General features: G+C 49.1%; 1 protein-coding gene across 1 annotated transcript in view; it reads left to right on the top strand.

Moving 5' to 3' along the window:
- Window positions 1-21,069, top strand: part of SLC5A1 (solute carrier family 5 member 1) — a 35,027-nt gene extending 13,958 nt beyond the window's left edge. Inside the window, exons 4-15 of the mRNA XM_035098618.3 lie at window positions 1,696-1,755; window positions 2,192-2,296; window positions 7,105-7,210; window positions 7,544-7,624; window positions 10,085-10,296; window positions 11,719-11,854; window positions 12,057-12,164; window positions 13,437-13,587; window positions 17,392-17,560; window positions 18,090-18,305; window positions 19,053-19,152; window positions 20,075-21,069. Coding sequence (XP_034954509.1) covers window positions 1,696-1,755; window positions 2,192-2,296; window positions 7,105-7,210; window positions 7,544-7,624; window positions 10,085-10,296; window positions 11,719-11,854; window positions 12,057-12,164; window positions 13,437-13,587; window positions 17,392-17,560; window positions 18,090-18,305; window positions 19,053-19,152; window positions 20,075-20,289 — 1,659 coding nt within the window. The 3' untranslated portion in view covers window positions 20,290-21,069. The remainder of the gene's footprint in view (window positions 1-1,695; window positions 1,756-2,191; window positions 2,297-7,104; window positions 7,211-7,543; window positions 7,625-10,084; window positions 10,297-11,718; window positions 11,855-12,056; window positions 12,165-13,436; window positions 13,588-17,391; window positions 17,561-18,089; window positions 18,306-19,052; window positions 19,153-20,074) is intronic.
- The last annotated feature ends 1,866 nt before the right edge of the window (window positions 21,070-22,935 follow it).

Raw genomic sequence — 22,935 nt, 5'->3', positions numbered from 1 at the left:
ATGTCTCCTCATGTGTTGGCGTATGGCTCAGCATCCTGCCAAGATGTACCCAACCTCAGTGGGAAACAGATAACGCTCCATCTTTATCACTGGAGGCCCCAATGATCTCTGTAGGAGGGATTTCCACCGGCTTTGGCTGCTACGCCTGGTGCCACCATTCCTGGACCAGGGTAGCATGATCAGAGTGCATTGGAAACCTCAAGCCTTGCTTACTGTAATGCACTTTAAGTGGGGATGATGTTGGCAATGAGGGCAGAATGTGAATGCCGAGCACCCAGAGGTGGATTTAGGACAGTGCAACTGGTTCTTCCGCACAGGGCACCGAGCAGGGGTGTAGCCAGGATGAAAATTAGGGTGGCAAGGGGCGGGGCCAAGGGGCAGGGCCAAGGGGTGGGGGGAGGGGCCACAGTGGGGCAAGGAAAGCTCCCTTCTCCCTTGCCAGCTTTCCCTCCTCCCCCTCCTCGAACGGCAGGGGCGAGGGGGCGCCAGGATCAGCCCGAAATCGGGCTGCTCCGATCCCCTCCTCCCCCTCTGCGATCGCCGGGGTGGGTGGAGGGAAAGCCCCAGAGCGGTTGCCTGGCTTTCCCTCCGCCCGCCCCACAGCCAGCAAGGGAGAAGGGAGACGGCACCGGGCGGGCAGCGGGGCAGGCTGGCCAGCGGCCCTGCTTCTAGGGGGGGCAACTGCCCCCTCCTGCCCCCCTGCCTACGCCCATGGCACCGAGCCAAGAGGGCACCTCCCCACCTCCTTCCCAATGCCTAGTAAGTGCTTGCTTTGGGAAGGAGGTGTGAGGGCTCTGGCAGGGTCCTAAATTCCTCCATCCTCCTTCCTAAAGCCTAGTTGGTGCTTGCCCAGCTTTGGGAAGGAGATGGGAGGGTTCTAGGACCCTCCCGGAGCCTTCACACCTCCTTTCCAAAGCCCAGTGCCTTGCTTAACCAGCTTTGGGAAGGTGGCACGAGATCTGGGGTGTGTACCAAGGCCCAGCCCCATATGAGAGAGCTACACTGGCTGCCAGTTTGCTACAAAGTTCAAGACCCTTTGTTAGGACTTCATGAGCAGGGCCGTCTTAAGTATATTTGGCGCCCTGGTGCCGTGCTGCGACAGATCCCTCCGGCGCCCCCGCCCCGCCCCGTTTCCCAGCGCGGCGGACGGGCGGAGCTACACAGCCGGGCCGGCGGGTGGGCGGGCGGGCGCAGCTCCGTGGCGGGCAGGCGCAGCTGCGCAGCGCCCCCCTGGTGGGCGGGCGCCCTGGCTCCCTGCGCCACCCAGCCTGGCCGTAGGGCCGGCCCTGTTCATGAGCCCAAAGTACCTATGGACTGCCTGATTCCTTACTCCCCACTACAGTCACTGAATATCCTCTGAAGGGCACCGCTGGCAGTCTCCCAATCTTCCCGAGGTTCAGGTGGCCGTTACTAGGGACTGAGCCTGTAATGTGGCAGGGCCTGTCCTGTGGAACTCCTTGCCACCAGAAGTCATCTGGCTGGAGCAGTTCTTGTTTTCCTTCAGATTCCTTTTAAAAGTGCATTGCTCAGACAGGACTTTGGCCCATTACCACTCAGGTTTTATGGCTATGCTGCTGATTCGATTCTTTCCCTGCAAAAACCTTGTGCCCCACTTTGCTACATTTTCTGTGTAACTGCAGTCTGTAAATGCTTGGATAAACAAATGCATCAACAAAAACTTTCCGTGTGTTCCAGGCTCTGGTGATGGTGGTCATTCTGGGCTGGATGTTTGTCCCCATCTACATCAAGGCCGGAGTAAGTCCACAACATGGGCAATCTGGCTTCCTCTTTCGTGGCTCCTGTGCTTGTCTTACTTTGTGCATATCATTGGGGACGGGGCGCCCAGGCTAAGGGAAGTGGGAAGGGGTTTGTTTGCAGGAGATCTGCCTGGCAGCACCCGGCGTTCACAGCAAAAGGAGCTCTCATTGGGCTGCTGGGTAATTATTGGCAGGTCTCCTTCTGTGCGTTCATCCACACATCCCCAATTGCCACTGCTTCCTTTTCATGGGTAATGGCTTTGTGCGTAGTTCCTCGACTGGGATTTGCACCTGCAGTTTCTAGGGCCCACCTTTGCCAGCTTCCATATTTACTGGGAGGCTGGGCCGGGCCTGGCCACGCAGCCCTGTCCCAGTCCTCTTTTGCTTCCTCTAGCTGCTCCAAACGCCTGACCCTTCCTTTCTCCTCCTTGCAGGTGGTGACAATGCCAGAGTACCTGCGGAAACGGTTTGGGGGGAAGCGGATTCAAATCTACCTTTCCATCCTCTCTCTCTTCCTGTACATCTTCACTAAGATCTCAGTAAGTGGAACCGTGGATCCAAAACCTTTTCCCTCACCCAGACAGTCATTTTGCCTTTAAAGCTCTGTGCGCAAGGATGGTTTTGTTGCTGCTGTTGTTGTCCTAGTGAGCTTCCCCCATGGAAACCTGCATTATACTATATATATATATATATATATATATATATATATATATATATATACATTAACTTAATTTTTATTTACTTTCAAACATTACAAATCATATCAACACAAACAAAGAAAAAATAAGGTTTAAATAAAACCCATAGAAATCATATAAACGCTAACAAAAGAGATAAGGATAAACAAAACAAAGCAAAACATAAAAACAATTTTTCAATTGTAATTGCAATAACTATACACACAAAAAATGAAAAATAAAAGAAGTATATATATGAGCTAAAAATCTTCTCAAACGTCAGGGGTTGTCTTATAAGCCAGGTTGTATTTCTTATCCCAAACTCTCTCTATATATGTATAATATAAGCCAGGTTGTATTTCTTATAAGCCTTATAAGGTCTTATAAGCCAGGTCGTATTTCTTATACAGTGAGTTTATCCCAAACTCTCTCTCTATATACAGTATGTATAAAATAAAATCTCCTCTAATAGCATCAGATCAGATATTTTCAATATCCCACCACCCTTCCCTCCACCCACCCTGAGTGATTTAATACTTCCAGCCATATTTTATTCTGCGCCTTTCATTCTCTGTCATACATCTGTATACCTGATTTCTTATTTTCTCGATCAAAAAAACCCTTTTATTTCTTATGCCTTCTGCAAGTGAGGGATTTTCCACCATTGTAGCTAAATAGTTTCTGAATTTCCCCCAATCTTTATCTCTTTTATCCTCATTGATCCCTTTAACTTCAGCAATTTTCGTTGCTGAAGTTATAATATATTAACATTTTATTTTGCCAATCCTTTTTGCTCGATATCTTTTTGCTCTTACAACTGAATCGGAGCAAATGGCCATTATGTTTTCTACGGATTGCATTTGTTTCAATTCAGAAGTAAAATGTGGGTTTTTCCAGGGAAAGTGCCAGGAAAACACACTAGGACACAAAGCTTTAAAGCATTGGACCTGTGTCTGGAAAGTGTGGTGCAAAAGGAAGTATGGGTGAGCCCTAGGTGTGAAGAGGAAAAAAAACCCATATATGTCATATACAGTGCTGCCTCGACTTACGAATTTAATCCGTTCCGAAGGCACTTTCAAAGGTCGAAAAATTCGTAAGTCGAAAAGCGCCATTGGAAACACGATTTCCCATAGGAATGCATTGGAAACGGAAAAATTCGTAAGTCAAAGCAACCCCATCTAAAAATTCGTAAGTTGAAAAACCCCTATCTAAAACCGCCGCGGTTTCCGTTCGGATGTCGAGAAATTCGTAAGTGTGCGGCCATTTGCCCCATTCGTAAGTCGAAAAATTCGGTTGTCGAGTCGTTAGTAAGTCGAGGTACCACTGTAATATTAAACACACACCCGTTTCTGCTTCTGTTTGCCCTATAAGCTCCCCATTGGAAGATTGGCTCTAGGGCACATCTGACGTTTTGGACTACAAATCCCACCAGTCCCTGCTATCATAGCTGTATGGGCTGGGGCTGGTGGGATCTGTAGTCCAAAAGCTTCTGGAAGGCACCAGGCTGGTGGGACAGGCTGCTGTGAAGCCAGAAGAGTCACATCATGGGAAATAAAATAGCATAAGCTAAAAACCTGACGGCATCTCTTCCTGCTTGCTGTATGAAGCATTACTTAGCCTGCATACATTAAAAACCCATTTAAAGCACATGCCCCCCCCTTCAAGTCCTGGGAACTGTTGTTTGTTAAGGCTTCTGAGAACTGTAGCTCCCTGAGGGGCAAGCTATAGTTCCCAGGATTCTTTGGGGGGAAGCTTTATGCCACAGGCCACAGGGGACCTTCCTTCAATCCTGCCCCCTCCTCTGCACCTGCTGCCTGGTGGGGTGGGGGCAACCACTGGCCAGGTCCTTCCCTGAAGTTGCTATGTGAGGCTACTCTTTGGCCTCATTGGGCAACAGCTGAGAGATAATCGTACAAATTAGCCCGAAAGGCCAGGCCTTTTGCCCTCCGTCTCCGCCAAGGCGGCAATAATCCATCTCTATCAGGGTTACTAATTAATCTGTAATGGGACAGGGAAAAGGTCTGCGGCAAACCGCCCCCCCCCCCTTTTCCTTGCACTTCAGCACCAGTGGCAATCTTGGCATCCTTGCTGTGGTGGGACAGAAACGAGCCGCTTTCTTTTAAAGTAGAAACTCATTGCAGAACAATGACTCAAGTTCTGTTTTAGAAGTTATAATTTGTCTAACATACAGGGTTCAAAGGATTATAGTGATTGCCCTTGCACACCACAACCTGGTAAGGTTGTTGTTGTTGTTTAGTTGTTTAGTCGTGTCCAACTCTTCGTGACCTCATGGACCAGAGCACGCCAGGCACTCCTGTCTTGCACTGCCTCCCGCAGTTTGGTCAAACTCATGTTCCTAGCTTCGAGAACACTGTCCAACCATCTCGTCCTCTGTCGTCCCCTTCTCCTAGTGCCCTCAAACTTTCCCAACATCAGGGTCTTTTCCAAGGATTCTTCTCTTCTCATGAGGTGGCCAAAGTATTGGAGCCTCAGCTTCACGATCTGTCCTTCCAGTGAGCACTCAGGGCTGATTTCCTTAAGAATGGATAGGTTTGATCTTCTTGCAGTCCATGGGACTCTCAAGAGTCTCCTCCAGCACCAAAATTCAAAAGCATCAATTCTTCGGCAATCAGCCTTCTTTATGGTCCAGCTCTCACTTCCATACATCACTACTGGAAAAACCATAGCATTAACTATATGGTAGGTCTGTCTTATTATGATTTCCACTCATACTGCACATGGCGAAACAGAGGCTGAGAGAGGGAGGGTGACTTGCCTAAAGCCATTTTGAGAGTTCATGGAAGACAGGGCCTAGGAGCAGGGAATGTCTCCCTAACCCTTCTTTTTCAGCCTCTCCCCCACCTGCAGTCGGCAGCAATAATACCGACCTACCTTGCAAGGTTGTTGTAAGGGTGATGGGTGGTACAATATGTGTCAGCCCACAAGCAAGTCCCACTGAGTCCAATGAGGGCTTACTTACTCCCAAGTCAAAGAGCCTGATCAGAGAGCATGTGAATGTCGGAGCTGCTTGCTGGTGGCATCAACGTGACCTTGCGGGCAGCCACTGTTTCCAGTTGATTAGCACGTGGCTCTGAGGAGGTGGTGCCTGCCTAAGGTGAAGTCTAGTAGTTGGGGAGAGGCGATAAAGCCTTAATGGGGGCCGTAAAAGACTCTTAATGAAGATATCAGACACAGCTGGTTGAGCTGGATCTCCAATGGGAAAGCCTTGGGAGCAGCCTTCTTAAAAGAGCTTCAATACTGAACAGCCTGCAGGATAGTTTTTATAGTTTATGTAAGGTGCGGAAGCGACAGTTATCTCTTGTGCCTGAGGGTCATAAATGATCACTTGGTTTTCAGGAGGAACCCTTTCCCAGGGAGGAAATGGATAAAGCTTTGGGGCTAGAGGCAGAAAACTGAAACATTGCCATGTGCTTGCCATGCTGGTTAATGTGGGGCCTGGCTTTGTGTGTTTCCAGGGGTGGGCGTTCATGCCATCACTGCCTAGGGTTGCCAGACTCAATAGAGGACAGGACTTCTGTGCCTTTAATTGCCCTGCTCTCTTTTGAGTCTGGAAACCTTAAAGAGAAACCAGCAGACCCTTTGCTTGGAAATTAAACAAAGGGTCTGCTGGTTTCTCTTTAAGGTTTCCGGACTCAAAAGAGAGCAGGGCAATTAAAGGCGCAGAAGTCCTGTCCTCTATTGCAGTGTTTCTCAACCAGTGTGCCTCCAGATGTTTTGGGACTACAACTCCCATCATTCCTGACCACTGGTCTTGCTAGCTAGGGATGATGGGAGTTGTAGTCCCAAAACATCTGGAGGCACACTGGTTGAGAAACACTGCTCTATTGAGTCTGGCAACCCTATCGCTGCCAGGTGACTCCCTAAGGCCCAGATTCCTAGCTTTCATTCCTTTATTTTGAACTGCTCGCTCCTATCCGACATTTTGCAACCAAAATGATTAATCTCTCATCACTTTGACTAGGTGACACCTCTCCTCAAATCCACACCTGACATTCTTTGATTGATAAGATAGATTTTATTAAAATGTCTCCATGCTGCTGACTTCCTCTCTGCCCCTGGATCCAGCCAAATCACACCCCCTTTCTCTCTTCTGAGTTTAAATACTCAATATCAGGAGTGGGGTCTTCACACAGGGAGGGAAACCACTATACATAAGTCAGACATTAAATCATTATAACAAAAGGGGGAAAAACACTATGGAAAATCACTTAGATTTTTTTCCCCTCTCTCTCTTGCACCAACTGGTGTTGCATGTTTATAATGCATTCAAAATGCTGTTTCTTGACTAATGTAGCTGAGTCCAAGGTTATGTTGATGCTAGTAGGCAACCAGCAGGTAACAGGGATTGCAGGAGTGTAGCTCATGGTAACCCATCTCCAGGTGAGGAGGAGATTCAACAAACTCTCTGTGTTTGTTGGTGAAACTCCCAGGAGCACTTGCAACCTGGCTATGTGTGCAAAGTTAAACTATGGAACTCATTCCTGCAGGAGGCAGTGGTGGCCACCAACTTAGATGGCTTCAAGAGAATGCGACAAATTCATGGAGGAGAGGGCTGTTGATGGCCACTAGCCTTGATGGCCATGTCCTGGGTCCTTGTGGGTGCATTACCACCACTGCTTAAAAACGCTGCTGCTCCTGTTCTGTTTTAGGCAGATATATTTTCTGGTGCGATCTTCATCAAGGAAGCCATGGGGCTGAATATTTACGTGGCCATCATTATCCTGCTCACCATTACAGCCCTTTATACCATCACAGGTGAGTCTTTGGGTTCAGAGGGTCTCCCTGCTTCCCTGTCCATTAAAGTTAATAAGCTGTTGAAGTTGCAAATCCCATCCCGGGTGGGGGGGGGGGAGAGAAAGGCTGCCTCTAGCCTTGAGTCACATGTGACTATTTCCCTGTGTGTCTTGAACCCTCCTGAGAGAGAGAGAGAGAGAGAGAGAGAGAGAGGTGTATTCTCTTGCCAAAGCAAGATGAGAAAAGCCTTAGCTTTGGCAAATAGGTAAAGGAAGTGATGCTGGGGAACGAGAATCAGGAGAGGTTCTCCTCATCACACTGCTCTGTTGCTCTTTCTACCCTTTTGGCTCTCAGGAGGACTTGCGGCCGTCATCTACACGGACACATTGCAAACTTTCATCATGCTGGTGGGCTCCATTGTCCTGACCGTCTTTGGTAAGCAGACAACACAAAGGAAAGGTTGAATCTGTCACTGAAAAGTACTCAATATTGATCCAGGGTAGATTCCAATATATAGTTAGCAGAGTAACAACTTAAACATGTTGCAGGATTCCCAAAAAATAGACCAGAGGCAATTATATTTCATCCAGCAGAGCTTTACTGCTACTGAAGGCAAACGAGCATAAGGGTCACAAATCAAATACATTCAGGATTGGCACTGTCCATAAGAAATCCAGTTGCAGCAGACTTAACTTAAACTTACAATAACTTATAATAGGTCTAAACCTTAACACTAAACAGTGGTACCTCGGGTTGCGGACCCAATCTATTCCGGGGTGCCATTCACAGTCCGCAACCCGAGCGGCGCTTTTACGCATGCGTGAAAGTGCGATAGAGCGCTTCTGCCTATGCACGAAGTGTGTAGAACGCTTCTGCGCATGCGCGCGGCGAAACCCAGAAGTAAACACTTCCGGGTCCGCCGCATTCGCAACCTGGAAAAACACAACCCGCAGCGGACACAACATGAGGTATGACTGTATACAGAACACCACACCAGAAGGGAAAGAGTTAGAAAGAGAAAGTGAAACCCAGGCTCCTTCCGGCCTCTTATTATAGTCAGCGTGACCTTGACAGAAGAGATAAAAGAACCAGTTTAAACCAGCCGCACTCAGCTTCTCTGAAGTAATAACCCAAACATCATGATATGGGAGCTGATGGCCGGAATGGGCATTCAGACCCCACCTAGTGGTCACAGGCAAAATTGCACACAAAACAATTCCCTTGTAAAGCCTCTGAATTCAGTTTGGAATTCAGTTTTCATTATGACAAGCCGAAGAAGCAGTGCCAGATAAAACCCTGTGGAGGCCCCTAGGCAGTCAAAATCTCAGGGACACCACCCCGCAACTCAAATTACAGTGGAACCTCGGTTTGCGACCACCTCCGTTTACAAAAAACTCGGAGAGCGACCGCCGTGGACCCGGAAGTATTTACATCCAGGTTCCGCGCACGCAGATGTGCAGAAGTGATGTGCGCAGTGTGCGCGTGTGCAGAAGCGCTCTATTGGCACTTCACGTGTGCGCAGAAGCATGCCTTTAGTGAGCGACGAACTCTGGGAGCGACCAGCTCCCCAGAACAGATCGTCGTCGTAAACCGAGGTAACACTATATAAGTTTCTGATTTTACCAATCAACAATTTTAATACACCAGTTTCATTACACAATATTATTTTGATCGATTGCCGCGGGGCCCCTAAAAGGCGTGGGGCCCATAGGTCGGTGCCTACTCTGCAGCTGTTTGGTAATCTGGCACTGTGAAGGAGGACAAGACCAACAACGCAAAGGTAACACATTAAGAAGTAAGAGACTCTCTGCAGCTTGACAAACAGACATGCTCAGAGAAAGGTATATAGGCAGCATCAAAAATAAGCCATGGTGGGCCCTTACCATCAGCCCGTATATGCCTAGGAAATCCCTTTTCAGGTGAGTTCCAAACAATCTTTTCCCCAGGCATATGGAGCTGATGGCTACACCAGGGCTTACCAAAGCTCACTGACCCATGAAAGGTGGACTCTGAAAAACTAAACAGGTGAATACAAATAAAATCAGCCTGGAAACAAAGCAGGAAAGAAGTAGAGACCCTGAGAGGGCACCACTCTGGGTGCAGGCAAAGCACAGAAACTGAATTCCAAAGGAGGGAGGGGCTTGACAGGTGATTGATTTTGCTTGCAGTGTTGCCTGTGACCACTAGGTGGAGGCTGAACATCCATTCTTGCCACCAGCTCTATATGCTGGGGGGGGGGGCGAATGCAGGTTACTTATCTGTGAACTTGAGAGAGTTCATCCCTCTGTCCCTCGGCTTCCCTGTGACAATCAATTCAACAAGTGGAAATTCAAGTGGAAATTTACAGTCATACCTCAGTTTAAGTACGCCTCGGTTTGAGTATTTTCAGTTTAAGTACTCCGCGGACCTGTCTGGAATGGATTAATCCACTTTCCATTACTTTCAATGGGAAAGTTCGCTTCAGGTTAAGTACGGACTTCCAGAACCAATTACACTTATATTTCGGGTTAAGTACGCTTCAGGTTGAGTACTCCGCGGACCCATCTGGAACAGATTAATCCACTTTCCATTTCTTTCAATGGGAAAGTTCACTTCAGGTTAAGTACGGACTTCCGAAACCAATTGTGTTTGTAAACCGAGGTACCACTGTAGCATCAACCGCATACAGCACACAAACACCGCAGTCATCGTGAGGACTGGCGATCCCCCGATGCCAGATCCACTATTTCTTACCACCTGGAAACCAGCTGCGAATGTCGGGGGGGGGGGGGAGACCACGTGCACCATTAAAGCAGCCCACCTCCCCTGAACTGGGGTGTGGATGTATCTGTGCCTGCCTGGCACACAGGTGTGTGAGTGAACTGGTAGCTTTCAAGGACTGTTACCTTCCCCCAGCGTTTGAAGAAGTCGGAGGATATGAGGAATTCGTGCACAAGTACATGAATGCGATCCCGCACGTTGAAAATTCCAGTATCCCCGAAAAATGCTACACTCCCCGTCCAGATGCGTTCCAGATATTCCGGGATCCCATCAACGGGGATTTGCCGTGGCCGGGACTCATCTTTGGCCTGAGCATCCTGGGCCTCTGGTACTGGTGCACAGATCAGGTATGGTGGAGATGAGTTTTAGGTCCTCAGGTCCACTACGAAGGGAAGGGGTGATGGTGGTGCCTAGCTCCTGCTCAGATTCTGTCTGTGGAGGATATTTCTGCAGCAGTGTGTGGTCATGTTGTCAGGGGCTGGACTGAGGAGGGATGGTGGTCACTCCCCCCTCCAGCACTTCCCAGAGAAGAGGGAGACAGTATAGATCAGGCATCCCCAAACTGTGGCCCTCCAGATGTTTTGGCCTACAACTCCCATGATCCCTAGCTAACAGGACCAGTGGTCGGGGAAGATGGGAATTGTAGTCCAAAACATCTGGAGGGCTAAAGTTTGGGGATGCCTGGTATAGATTTACAACAGTGGTTTGCAGAAGGTCACAGTTCAGTGGCTGCAGAGGGGAGAAGCTGGGAAATATTGGGAGAGGAACAGCAGGAAGAAGATGCACCAAGGGAGAGACAGCTGACAGTGTCCTTGGAAAGCATTCCTGACCCGCCCCCCTTTCCCAGGACCAGGCGTGCATTGAAAGGAGAAGAACAGAAAGCTCAGAGGCAGAAAGCACAGATCAGCCAACACAGGGATGATGTAGAATAGGAGAGACAGAGGGGGTTGGGGCTTTACTCGGAGCAATGCCATTATCCAAGAGAGACTGCATTTCTACATCTCTCTGTGAATAGTAAATAAAAGACTGGTAAGAGCTTCTTGTCTTTCCATTACTGGCAGACTGCTGTGAGAGGGAGAGGGATCAGATTCCCTGAAGCCTGACATGTGTAGTGCTTTGTTTTCCATAGGCTGAGTACTGAGACATTTGATTTCAGATGCGGAGATGCTGTAGTGAGCAGAACTCTTAGGCAGTGGTGTAACAGAGAGGGTGCCAGAGGGGCTGTGGCCCTGGGCACGGGTTTTTGAGGGGGCATGAAGTAGGCACCCCCCCACAGGTGCCCACAGCGCAGCCTGGCCTGGCCCTCCTCTCCCGGCGTCAGAGGCACCAATGCTTGCAAAGAGGAGCACGCCAAAGGGTGTGTTTAAAATATTCACGTCTAAGTTGCTCCCAAAGTTTCCTGCTTCCCTTAGCACAGAAAGAAACCACGTGTTTGGTAAGTAGGGTTCACATTTAGTAGCCCTTTCTCCCAAGATGAGGGGGTGTGACCTAGCTAAGCCTAGCAGGACAGCTTATTCTATGGTCTTAATCCCTTCGTGCATTAATTAGAGTTAAGCATGTTGGTTATATGAGCCTGGATATATCCTGCAGGCTGAACTGGGACCTTCTGCATGCAAAGCAGGTGCTCTACCTCTGAGCAGAAGTCCTTCTCCGACGTAAAAACTTGCCACACAAGCAACCGATAAGCCCACCCCACCCCAAAGAGCCTGCTCTGAAGTCAAGACTAGCCTGATCGGCTGCTCACTTTCCTCTCCATTCCTCTCTGGTAGGTCATTGTTCAGCGGTGCCTCTCAGGCAAGAACATGTCCCATGTCAAGGCTGGCTGCATCATGTGTGGTTACCTGAAGCTGATGCCCATGTTCCTGATTGTCATGCCAGGCATGATCAGTCGAATTTTGTACACAGGTGAGATGAGACCTCCAGCCTCGTCCTCTCGTCTCCATCCGTGGCAGAATCCATTCAGAGTGCGGCTCTTCCATCTGTTCCCTCAAAGGGTGGTGCCCACTGGGATCCTGTTCATCTCTAGGATCCTTTTGGGGAGGTACTCAGGATATCTCAGCCCACCCACCCCCAAGTAAAGTGCCCTTGTTTTTCTCTTTCCCTGCAGATACAGTGGCTTGCGTAGTTCCTGAGACGTGTTTTAAGGCATGTGGGACGACAGTTGGCTGTTCAAACATCGCCTACCCAAGGATGGTGGTCAAACTGATGCCGAACGGTGAGATGCTTCACTTGTGATCTGGCTGTTAGGAGGGGGCTGGAAAGTGGTGGACTGGAGGAAAAAACCCAACAAGACAGCAAAGCACAGGTGCAGGATGGGTAATTACGCCTTAATCGTTTTGTAAGAATTAATCTGCATTGCTTTGTCTGCTGGGGGTTGCGTTTCCACAGAGTCAGGGCAAACAAGACGGTCAGGGCAAGAGTGGAGAAAGTGAGGGAAAGTGGGGGCACCTTCATGACTTAACTAAACTAGAGCGTCCCAGCCAATAAGCAGCTCGAGAAGTGCTGTGCTGAGTGCTGGGAGAGCCAATCAGAACCCTGGGAAGGCAAGAGCTAGAATAGATCAGAGAGGTGCTTTGGCAGCAGCAGTGGTACCTCAGGTTAAGAACTTAATTTGTTCCAGAGGTCCGTTCTTAACCTGAAACCATTCTTAACCTGAGGTACCACTTTAGCTAATGGGGCCTCCCGCCACCCCGCCGCCACCACTCGATTTCTGTTCTCATCCTGAAGCAAAGTTCTTAACCCGAGGTACTATTTCTGTGTTAGCGGAGTAACCTGAAGCATTTGTAACCTGAAGCGTTTGTAACCCGAGGTACCACTGTAACAGGAAAGCACCACACTCCTTGGCTCCACCTTCCATCCGCTAACCTCTCCAGTTACCTGCGGAAGTAGTGGCTGCAGAAAATGCCACCCAGGAGCTGGCAGTCCAGGGGTGCCAAGCAGTGGCATGATTTCTGTGCCCCCTCGGAGCTTGGGCGGGGGACGGGACTGTTTCTCCAACCCCTAGGTATGCCTTTGCCTGGGGTCTCAAACTTCAGCAGTGCTCTGTGTGATGCCCAATTGGGCTCCCACTGCCTCTCACGCTCTGTTCTAAAACACAGTAGTGGTGCCCCCTACAGTGTCCCCGAGGCTCTGTGCCCAGTGCTAGTGGAGTAGGGGCACAGGGGCAGTCGCCCCGGCACAAAATTGTGAGGGGGCAAAAAAACATTGACACCCAGCGCTGCCTCGATACAGCTGCGTGCTTCCGTCACTGAAAACAGCTTCTCCACACAAACCAGAAAGTGACTTCTCCAGACAAAGAAACGACTCTTCTTTTCTTATCTCTGTGGCTGCAATTGCCTGGATGATGCAGACGCCATCTGTTTCCCTCCCTCCAACGCGGCCCTGGGTCCTGGCAACCCATGTTACGCCACTGCCCAATGCGACTGGTCCTGCTCCCCTAGAGCTACCTCTGACTTGCCCCCCTGCTTCTCTCCCTCTTGTGTTTCAGGATTGCGAGGCCTGATGCTGTCTGTCATGTTGGCATCTCTGATGAGCTCCCTCACCTCTATCTTCAACAGTGCAAGCACACTCTTCACGATGGACATCTACACTAAAATACGGCAGGGAGCGAAAGAGCAGGAGCTCATGATAGTGGGCAGGTGATGATGACAAGTAGGAATGGCTATGATGTGCTCACAGCTCTTTGCAAATTGAAACTTCGCCTGGGACCTGTGAGACACCAAGGGGAGCCTCACCCAGCCTTCCACCTGACCTGGAGGTTTTGAACTACAACTCCCATGAGCCCCCTTTTCATACGACCATGCTGGCCAGGGCTGGTGGGAGCCATAGTCCGAAACAGCTGCAAGGCGCACCAGATTGGGGAAGGTTGGCCTCATCTAATGGACACCCCAGGCCCCAGCCTCTTTTTACCCAGATAGATAGGGTTCATTGGGGCTGGCTCCCAAGAAAAGTGGTGTCTGGGGCTGCAGCCTTAGTCTGGTTCCTGCCCTCTATCTGAAGACTGAAGCAAACAAGATGAATTTTAACAGGGAGAAATGTAAAGTACTACACTTGGGCAAAAAATAATAATGAAAGGCACAAATACAGGATGGGTGACACGTGGCTTGAGAGCAGTACATGTGAAAAGGATCTAGGAGTCCTGGTAGACCACAAACTTGACCTGAGACAACAGTGTGATGCAGCAGCTAAAAAAGCCAATGCAATTCTGGACTGCATCAATAGGAGTATAGCATCTAGATCAAGGGAAGTAATAGTACCACTGTATTCTGCTCTGGTCAGACCTCACCTGGAATACTGTGTCCAGTTCTGGGCACCACAGTTCAAGAAGGATACTGACAAGCTGGAACGTGTCCAGAGGAGGGCAACCAAAATGGTCAAAGGCCTGGAAATGATGCCTTATGAGGAACAGATTAGGGAGCTGGGTATGTTTAGCCTGGAAGAGAAGGTTAAGGGGTGATATGATAGCCATGTTCAAATATATTAAAGGATGTCATATAGAAGAGGGTGAAAGGTTGTTTTCTGCTGCTGCAGAGAAGCGGACATGGAGCAATGGATTCAAGCTACAAGAAAGAAGATTCCACCTAAACATTAGGAAGAACTTCCTGACAGTAAGAGCTGTTCGACAGTGGAATTTGCTGCCAAGGAGTGTGGTGGAGTCTCCTTCTTTGGAGGTCTTTAAGCGGAGGCTTGACAGCCATCTGTCAGGAATGCTTTGATTGTGTTTCCTGCTTGGCAGGGGGTTGGACTGGATGGCCCTTGTGGTCTCTTCCAACTCTATGACTAAGGATTTAAAGGTTTTTACAGGATGCCCAGCTTCTCTTTCGTTTGACGAAGGGTTCTGGAGGACAAGTTTGCTCCCTGCTTGGTGACATTTTTGTTGACCCTCAATGCAACGCTTGGGTCAGCACCCAGGGCCGGGTTCAGTGTCTAACTAACAGCAGTGAATCAGCAAGAGGTTAACCATACAGGGCGCAGTGTGCAAGTAGATTTGAATCTCGAATGGCCCACCTTCTCCCAAGGATCTGTCCAACAGCTGCTTGGCAGCGGAACTGACTTCATTGGAATGTTTTTAAACAGGGATTGGATGGCTGTCTGCCAGGGATTCTTGGTCCCTTCCAACTCTACAGTTCTAGGATTCTATGGCAAGGAGGCAGAAGTGGTCCAGGAACCCTTCTGTTCATTAACATATTCCAGGAGTGGCAATACGACAAATTGTTTGTTTGTTTATTTCATTTGCATCCCACCTTTTTCTCCAAGGATCTCAGGGTTCTCCCCATCCTCATTTAATCCTCACAATAAGTCATACACATGGCTAAGCAGGGATCCAAACCCTGGTCTCTTCCAGGTCCTAGTCCGGCACTCTAACCACTATGCAGCATTGCCTCTCAAGCATAGATAATAGAGTACAACTCTCTCCAACTGGCCAGCAAGCATGGCTTGCTGAGTTTGGACACAGTATTTTCTCTGCACTTTCTGCTTCTGTCTATTGTTGGGGTGCATTCTTTTCTCCACACATTTACATTTTTTTAAAAAATGGTTTTGCCTTACTGTGGATTTCGGTTCTCTCTCTCTCTCTCTGTAGGACCAATAGGGCAATTTAGGATTTTTCTTTGCTATGTGACACCTGTGGTGCTGAGGTGCCCCCCTGTGGACATTTGGACTTATTGCACATGTATCATCCTGATAGGCTGAATGCCAAGTCTCCATCAGAGCAGCCTCAGCTGACCTGGTGCCCTCCAACTGTGTTGGACTACAACTCCCATCAGCCTTGGCATCATGTGACCCTGCTGGCTCTGGCTGATGGGTGTTGTAGTCCAAAACAGCTGGAGGGCATTAGGTAATAGGGAAGGTTGAGATTAGACCACTCCCTGCCTATTTAAATTACAGTGGTACCTCTACTTACAAATAACTCTACTTACGAATTTTTCTACTTACAAATGGAGCTCCGTCCGCCATCTTGGATGCGGTTTAGATAGGATTTTTTCTACTTACGAATTTTTAGATAGGGTTGCTTCGACTTACGAATTTTTTCTCCCAATGCATTCCTATGGGATTCGACTTACAATTTTTTTCGACTTACAAATGTGTGTTCGGAACACATTAAATTCGTAAGTAGAGGTACCACTGTAATTCCCTTTATAACAGCTTAGTTGCTACCTAGACAAAATGGAAGGAACAGATGCTACCTGTGCCATTTAAGGGATCATGCTGTTTGCTAAAATATGGGATTAGTTTTTGCATTTGAACACTCACTTAGGGATGTGATGTGAATGAACCCAGTATTTGCTGAATGAATTAATTGCCCCTATACCGTTTTTCATGTGCAACAACAATAAAATGGTTCACAATATACAAATAAAAACCGACAGTCAAAACCTCACCATGCTCAGGTGTGTCCAGGACCAGCGCTGGGGGCCAGGGTGGACAGATGGGGCTTCAACTGTCAGCAAAAGCTGTCAAAGAAGGTACCTGTCCTATTTCATTTGAGAGACCACCCCACAGGAGTCAGCAGGGCAATGGGAAAGACATTCTATTGGGTTTGCTCTCAACCTGAGTCAGTTGGAAGGTGGCGGATGTGATCACAGAATTGTAGAGTAGGGACTCCAAGAGTCATCTATTCCAACCCCCTGCAATGGAGGAATTACACCTAAAGAATCCATGACAGATGGCCATCCAACCTCTGTTTCAAAACCTCCAAAGAAGGAGAGTCCACCACCTTTTGAGGGAGTCCATTCCACTGTCAAACAGCTCTCACTGTCCAAAAGTTCTTCCTAACGTTTAGCTGGAATCTCCTTTCTTGTAACTTGAATCCGTTGGTTTCCTGGAGCAGCAGGAAATAAGCTTGCTCCATATTCCATGTGACAGTGCTTCAGCTATTTGAAGGTGGCTATCCTATCACCTCTCAGTCTCCTCTTTTCGAAGCTAAACATACCTGGCTCCCTCGACCATTCCTCATAAGGCTTGGTTTCCAGGCCCTTGGTCATCTCTGTCACTCTGCTCTGCATGGGTTCCATCTTGTCAATCTCCTTCTTACACTGTGGTGCCTAGAACTGGGCACAGTGCAGTAAGCCTACAACTTATGCAGGCGTTATATTCCAGAAATAACCCCTAAAGTAAAAATTGCATATAGTCAAAATGCATTGGGTTCAGTGGCGGGTTGGATTGCCAAAGTCATTTTTCCTGGAACCCCATCCCCTTTAAAAAAATTTTTTTGCCATACATGTAAACTTGATGCACACAAATTAAATGTGCATTAAGTTGCAGGCTTACTATACTCTTGATGGGATCTGACCAAGGCAGAATAGTCTCTTGATCTGGACGCTGTGCTTTTGTCGATGTCTCAGATGGGGGGGGGGAGAAGTCTCTGCCTACTGTACATCTTTAGGGTTTCTGAATGCTGGCATGGTAGAAAGCTGTGATTAACATCTCCCTTCTGTTTCCAGGCTGTTCATGCTAATATTGATTGCGGTCAGCATCGCCTGGGTCCCAATAGTGCAGTCGGCTCAAAATGGGCAGCTTTTCGACTACATCCAGTCCATCACCAGCTACTTGGGCCCCCCCATCGCAGCTGTCTTTTTCCTTGCCATTTTCTTCAAGAGGGTCAATGAACAGGTAAGCTGGGGGGAGGGGTAGCACTCCCAGCAATGCCTGGGAAGAGCAACTGCTGTGCTTGACCTCGATTCTCTGAGCGTCTGGGCAACAGCAGGAGGACATGTGCAAAGGGCTATTGAGGGCATGTGCAAAGGGCTACTACCTCCACGGTAGGAGGTAGTAAATGCCTCTGATTTCCAGTTGCTAGAAACCACGGGGGGGGGGAGTGCTCTTGTGCTTGGATCCTGCTTGCCAGTGTTGTAAATTTCACTTCACCAGCTACCCAGAAAAGGCATCTGACTGGCTTGCGTGAGAGCAGGATGATGGCTCTTCCGAAGGTTCTTATGTGTGGATAGAGGTAGCTCCAAGTGGGGGCAGGAAGTGAGGTGGTCCTCACTTCCTGTTAAGAAGAGGGATGGACCACTGTGCCTAGCAGCCCTTGGGCTGAGTGCTGTTGCCCATGGTGTGAGTCAGACTAAAGGGAAGAGGAGCAAGGCTGGATCCGAGCACCATTTGTGGAGCTGAGCTTTTTTCTGCTGCTTCCTGCCAGGGGGCCTTCTGGGGCCTGGTTCTGGGGCTGCTGATTGGACTGTCTCGAATGATCACCGAGTTTGCCTATGGAACTGGCAGCTGCGCCGAGCCCAGCAACTGCCCGGATATCATCTGCAAAGTCCACTACCTCTACTTTGCCATCATCCTGTTTGTCATCTCCATCATCATCATTCTGACTGTCTCATACATGACCAAGCCCATTGATGACGTCCATGTAAGCCATTCTCTCCCTCTTGGCTTTGATCTTTCCCCTCACTTCTCCTCTGCCCTTTCCCACCTGGCTCTGCAAACATGGCATGTGCGTCTTTCAAAAGGAGTAACATCTGTGGGACACAGCTGTTTTCAACACCAAGGCTTGGTTCTGCAGCATGCGACGGGGTGAAGGCAAATGCCTTTGTCCGCACTCAAAGTGCTTCTGCCTTAACAACTGCCGCACACATCCACCTTGGATCAGAAGGAGTGTGGCTACCAGACAGGCTGGACACACTCTTTTTCTTTTAGAAATGAACCACAGATGGAAAGCCAGTGAGGGATGCGGCTAGGACCAAATCTTTGCTTAGTCAGCAAAGCTCCCCCAGGGGGGTACCTATCTCTCTCTCAGCCTGGCCTACCTTGCAAGGATGTTCTGAAGGTACATGAGGGACGTGCAGGGCCCAGGGCAGTACAATGGAAATGCTGAAAAATTATGTCTCATGTGCTCTAGTCTGTAGGAATCCTTGCATTGTGCTACCGTAGATGACCCTTGGGGTCCCTTCCAATTCTACAATTCTATGAGCACAGAGCGGGTCAGAACAGTAGAAGGGCATTTCCAGACTTGCCGCCCCACAGTTTTCTGCTTCTGAGCTGTGAGCTGCCACAGCCTCTCCAGTTACTTCCACCACATGGGACACCCTCGCCCATGATAGTCTCAGCCCCCTCCCCCCGGGTTCATCTCTGTCTCCCTGTTCTATGCCCACGGCAGCTCTATCGCCTCTGCTGGAGCCTGCGAAACAGAAAGGAGAAACGCATCGACCTGGATGCCGAGGAGATGGAAGAAGAGCCAGCCTACGAAGAAGAAGCTTGTAAGAGCTCTCCCCTTGGTTCTTATTTCTTCCTGGCACTAAATGGGGGTCAATTGCAGGGGGGCTGTGGAGAGGAAGGACTATTGTAGCTTGGTGGTGGCAAATCCACCTTGCCCGTGGAAGGTGCCAGGCTCAACCCCGGGCCCGATTTCCGGAGCAGACTCCTGGGAAATAATGGACCTAAGTGGGTCGTGCCCATTAGTATCAGTACATGCCACTGAATGCTTTAAAACAGTGTTTCCCAACCTTGAGTCTCCAGCTGTTCTCGGACTACAATTCCCATCATCCCTGACCACTGGTCCTGCTAGCTAGGGATTATGGGAGTTGTAGTCCAAAAACAGCTGGAGCCCCAAGGTTGGGAAACACTGCTTTAAAACAATAAAACCAATTCAGGCCACAACAGGCTTCTAAGCTGTTTACAAAGCATGCAAATCAGTCTTGCAAACTTTACTTACTTGCTACCCGCCCAAGGCTCTCACCCACTTGCCACTTGAGGCAAACAGAAAATGGCGCCACCACCACCTCCAACTAAGGGAAGCCCCGCAGAAAAATGGTATCTGGAGAGGAGCAGGTGGCGGTAGTGGTGACAAGCGCAGGAGACGGTGAGCACTGTCCTCCTTAAGGGCCAGGATCTACTGCCTCTCCCAGCTGCCCCCAGCCTGCCACCTGAGGCAACTGCCTAATGGGTGTGCCGGCCCTAAGGTGCCACCCACCTTAATAAAAGCACCCTATAGAAAAAAAACTTTCTCAGCATCTTTTATGACAGTCAGACTGACCTGTATGGTGGGAGTTTGGCACCAAGACCTTCCTTGTCGTGCCCCATAGACCAAGAGCGGTGGGGGTCTGGGGGACACAGAAGTGCATTGTCTACTGGGCTTCTACATTTTCAGCCTTGGCCTTGACCTTTTTTTATCTCTTGCAGTCCCGGACAAGGAGCAGGGTTGTTGCAGGAAGGCCTACAACTGGTTCTGTGGCTTGGAGACCATAGCAGCTCCCAAGCTCACCAAAGAGGAGGAGGAAGCCATGCGGGAGAAGATGATGGACACAACAGAGGACCCCTTCTGGAGGCGGGTGGTCAACACCAACGGCATCATCCTCCTGGCTGTGGCCATCTTCTGCCACGGCTTTTTTGCATAGACTCGTGGGGCTAGGTGTTTTCCTTCCCCCTCTCCCTTTGAAATGAAGGTCCGGTCCCCCCCCCCTGGAGATTGCTTTGTGAAGCCGTAATTTGTAAGTTATGCCCTTACCAGGCCTGACACTTATTTGTGCCAATCACGTTGATTAATTGTTTAATCAAATGAGTTAATCGGTGGGTGGGATGCCTCTCCTCTGAAAGGGGGGCGAGGAGGAGCCCCGCAGCTCAGAGATAAAGAGGAAGGGGTGAAGAGAACCACATCAGCAATGCTCAGGGTCTGGCAAACCATTTTTACAAAGTGTTTTATATATATATATAAATGCTGCTTTTCCATTTTTAAAATGTTGTGCTTTCCCACAAGTGATTACTTGTAAATAATAATGATAGTACTGTAATAAGTGCAAGTCCCTAAAATAGAGGCTGAGTTTCATATTCTGTGGATCTATATGCTTGAATTCCTTTTAGACAGAATCTCTAAATTGCTTCCCTCCCTTGCTTTTTCCTTCCTGTTTCTCTTTTATCACACACACACCCCAAATTGGATTCCCACCCCCTTCCCATGAGCTCTTTTCTCTGGTCTTGGACTGCAAGTGACTAGACTGGATTTTTAGTACCACTGCAATTTGAGCAAGCTGGAAATTATTTGAAGGGTTGATACACCTCCCCCTGCCAACCCCCTGAAACTTCAGCCTTTGACTTGACATGTCCTGCCACTCTTTGTGTATTCTCAATGTATTGTAAATTGTGCAAAAAGAATTACACAACTTATTTTTTAAAAACCAGCAGCTTGCATTTTGTTTGAAAAGGGATCCCATGCTAAGGGGCGGGGCAGGACAGGACAGTTGCTTATGGTGCTGTGTGGTGTAGTGGTTAGAGTGTCAGACTAGGACCTGGGAGAGACCAGGGTACAAATACCCACTCAGCTATGAAGTTCACCGGGTGGCCTTGGGGGCCAGTCACTGCCTCTCAGCCTAACCCTACCTCGCAGGGTTGTTGTTGGGATTAAATAAGGAAGGGGAGAACGATGTATGCCACCTTGAGCTCCTTGGAGAAAAAGGTGGGATATGAATGCAATCCATATATAAAAATAAACTGGAGCTCCCACAGGCTACGTACGGCATGCAAGAGTTGGTGTAGCATTTGTGCAACCATCTTTGATGCTAAGGGGAGAAAGAGGGAGATTCCTTCATTGGTGAGATCATTTGCAGGACAGGTTGCTAAGAAGAATGAAAAGGGCAAATTGCCAGTGTGGCACATGGACCGTTCTAGACCACAGTCTTGGATTCAGCCCTGTGGCTAGTATGTTCATTGTCTGGCTGTGGGCAAGTCCCCATTTCTCAGTCTTATCCATGTCACAGGATAAAGTGCTTAACTGCCCGAGGGTCTCTGTGGAGGAAGAACAAAATGCCAGCTTGAAATGGGATGCCTTCCTTGATCAAACTGCTCTGGCTTGTGACTAGGAGCCCACAGAGCATGCTGGGTGCCGGAGGGTGGCTCGGGGAGCAGCAGGCTGGATTTTGCAGGACCTTGGACAGCTCCAAGCAGCCAACTTGCAAATCAGGAGCTCCACTGAAATCTTTCGATGACTCCCTGGCCCCGCCCTCTTCCTTATGAGTGATGGCCCACTGGGGGAGTGTGAGGCCCGCATTGCAAAGTGGGTGGGTTCCTTGAGGGAGCCTGGTGTGTGTAGGAGCTCACTTTGGGGGCAGGGTTCCCGTTTTCTTCCTGAACCAGCTAAGTCCTTCCCACCCTCCTCCACCCATAAAGAGATCCAGCTTCTGCTCAGGATCAGGGTCATGATTGGACTAGAGGTATCATGTGGCGTGCTCCCTCTGCACGCATACTCTGCCACCCTGGGCCATTTGAGAGGGGTTTCACACCTCCAGCGAACCTGAGGCAAGTTCACAAGACACTAAAGCCTTAGCTCCACAGACCTACAGAAGAATATAAGAAGAGGCTGCTGAATCACACCAATGTTCCACCTAGTTTAGCATCCTGTTCTCACAGCGGCTAACCAGTTTTCTGTGGGAAACAAGCAAGCAGGATTTGAACACAAGCACAGCCTCCCCTCCTGTAGCTTCTGGCAATTGGTATCTGGAAGCATTGCTTCCTCACACTGCAGAGACAGAGCACAGCTGCTAGCATCGATAGTCCTCTCCTCCATGAATCAATCTGATCCTTTTTTTAAAGCCATCCAAGTTGGTGGCCATCATTGCCTCTTGTGGGAGCTTCACAGTTTTAACTGTGCACTGCATGAAGAACGACTTCATTTTGTCTGTCCTGAACCTAGACTGGGCTGTTTCTGTCATTTTTTAAAAAAAACCAAACCTCTTCTCCAAGGTTCTGGCAGAGGTTGGAATCCTGCTCTCAGCTGGTGATTAAGTCCTGGCTACATTAATTAGAGCAGTAATCAGTGCTGAACTTCAAGTGACGGAGAGAGGAGAAACAGGTGATTTGTTGATGCAGGCATCTTCTGGCATCACCCGCAGCAGAGCATCGCTCTAGACCTCCCAGCACCATGTTCCACGACTGCAGCAAACAGGCCCCGGCTGAGTCCGGCTCATTTTTAGAAACGTCAAGGCTTAATAGCAGGGCGGAGGGGAAGTGCCAGATGGTGACAGGCTAATTGTTGGATTTGCCATATGCAG

The sequence above is a fragment of the Zootoca vivipara genome, chromosome 16 (assembly GCF_965207765.1).
Source record: "Zootoca vivipara chromosome 16, rZooViv2.hap1.1, whole genome shotgun sequence".
Classification (NCBI taxonomy): Eukaryota; Metazoa; Chordata; class Lepidosauria; order Squamata; family Lacertidae; genus Zootoca; species Zootoca vivipara.
This window is presented reverse-complemented; position numbering and strand designations above follow the sequence as displayed.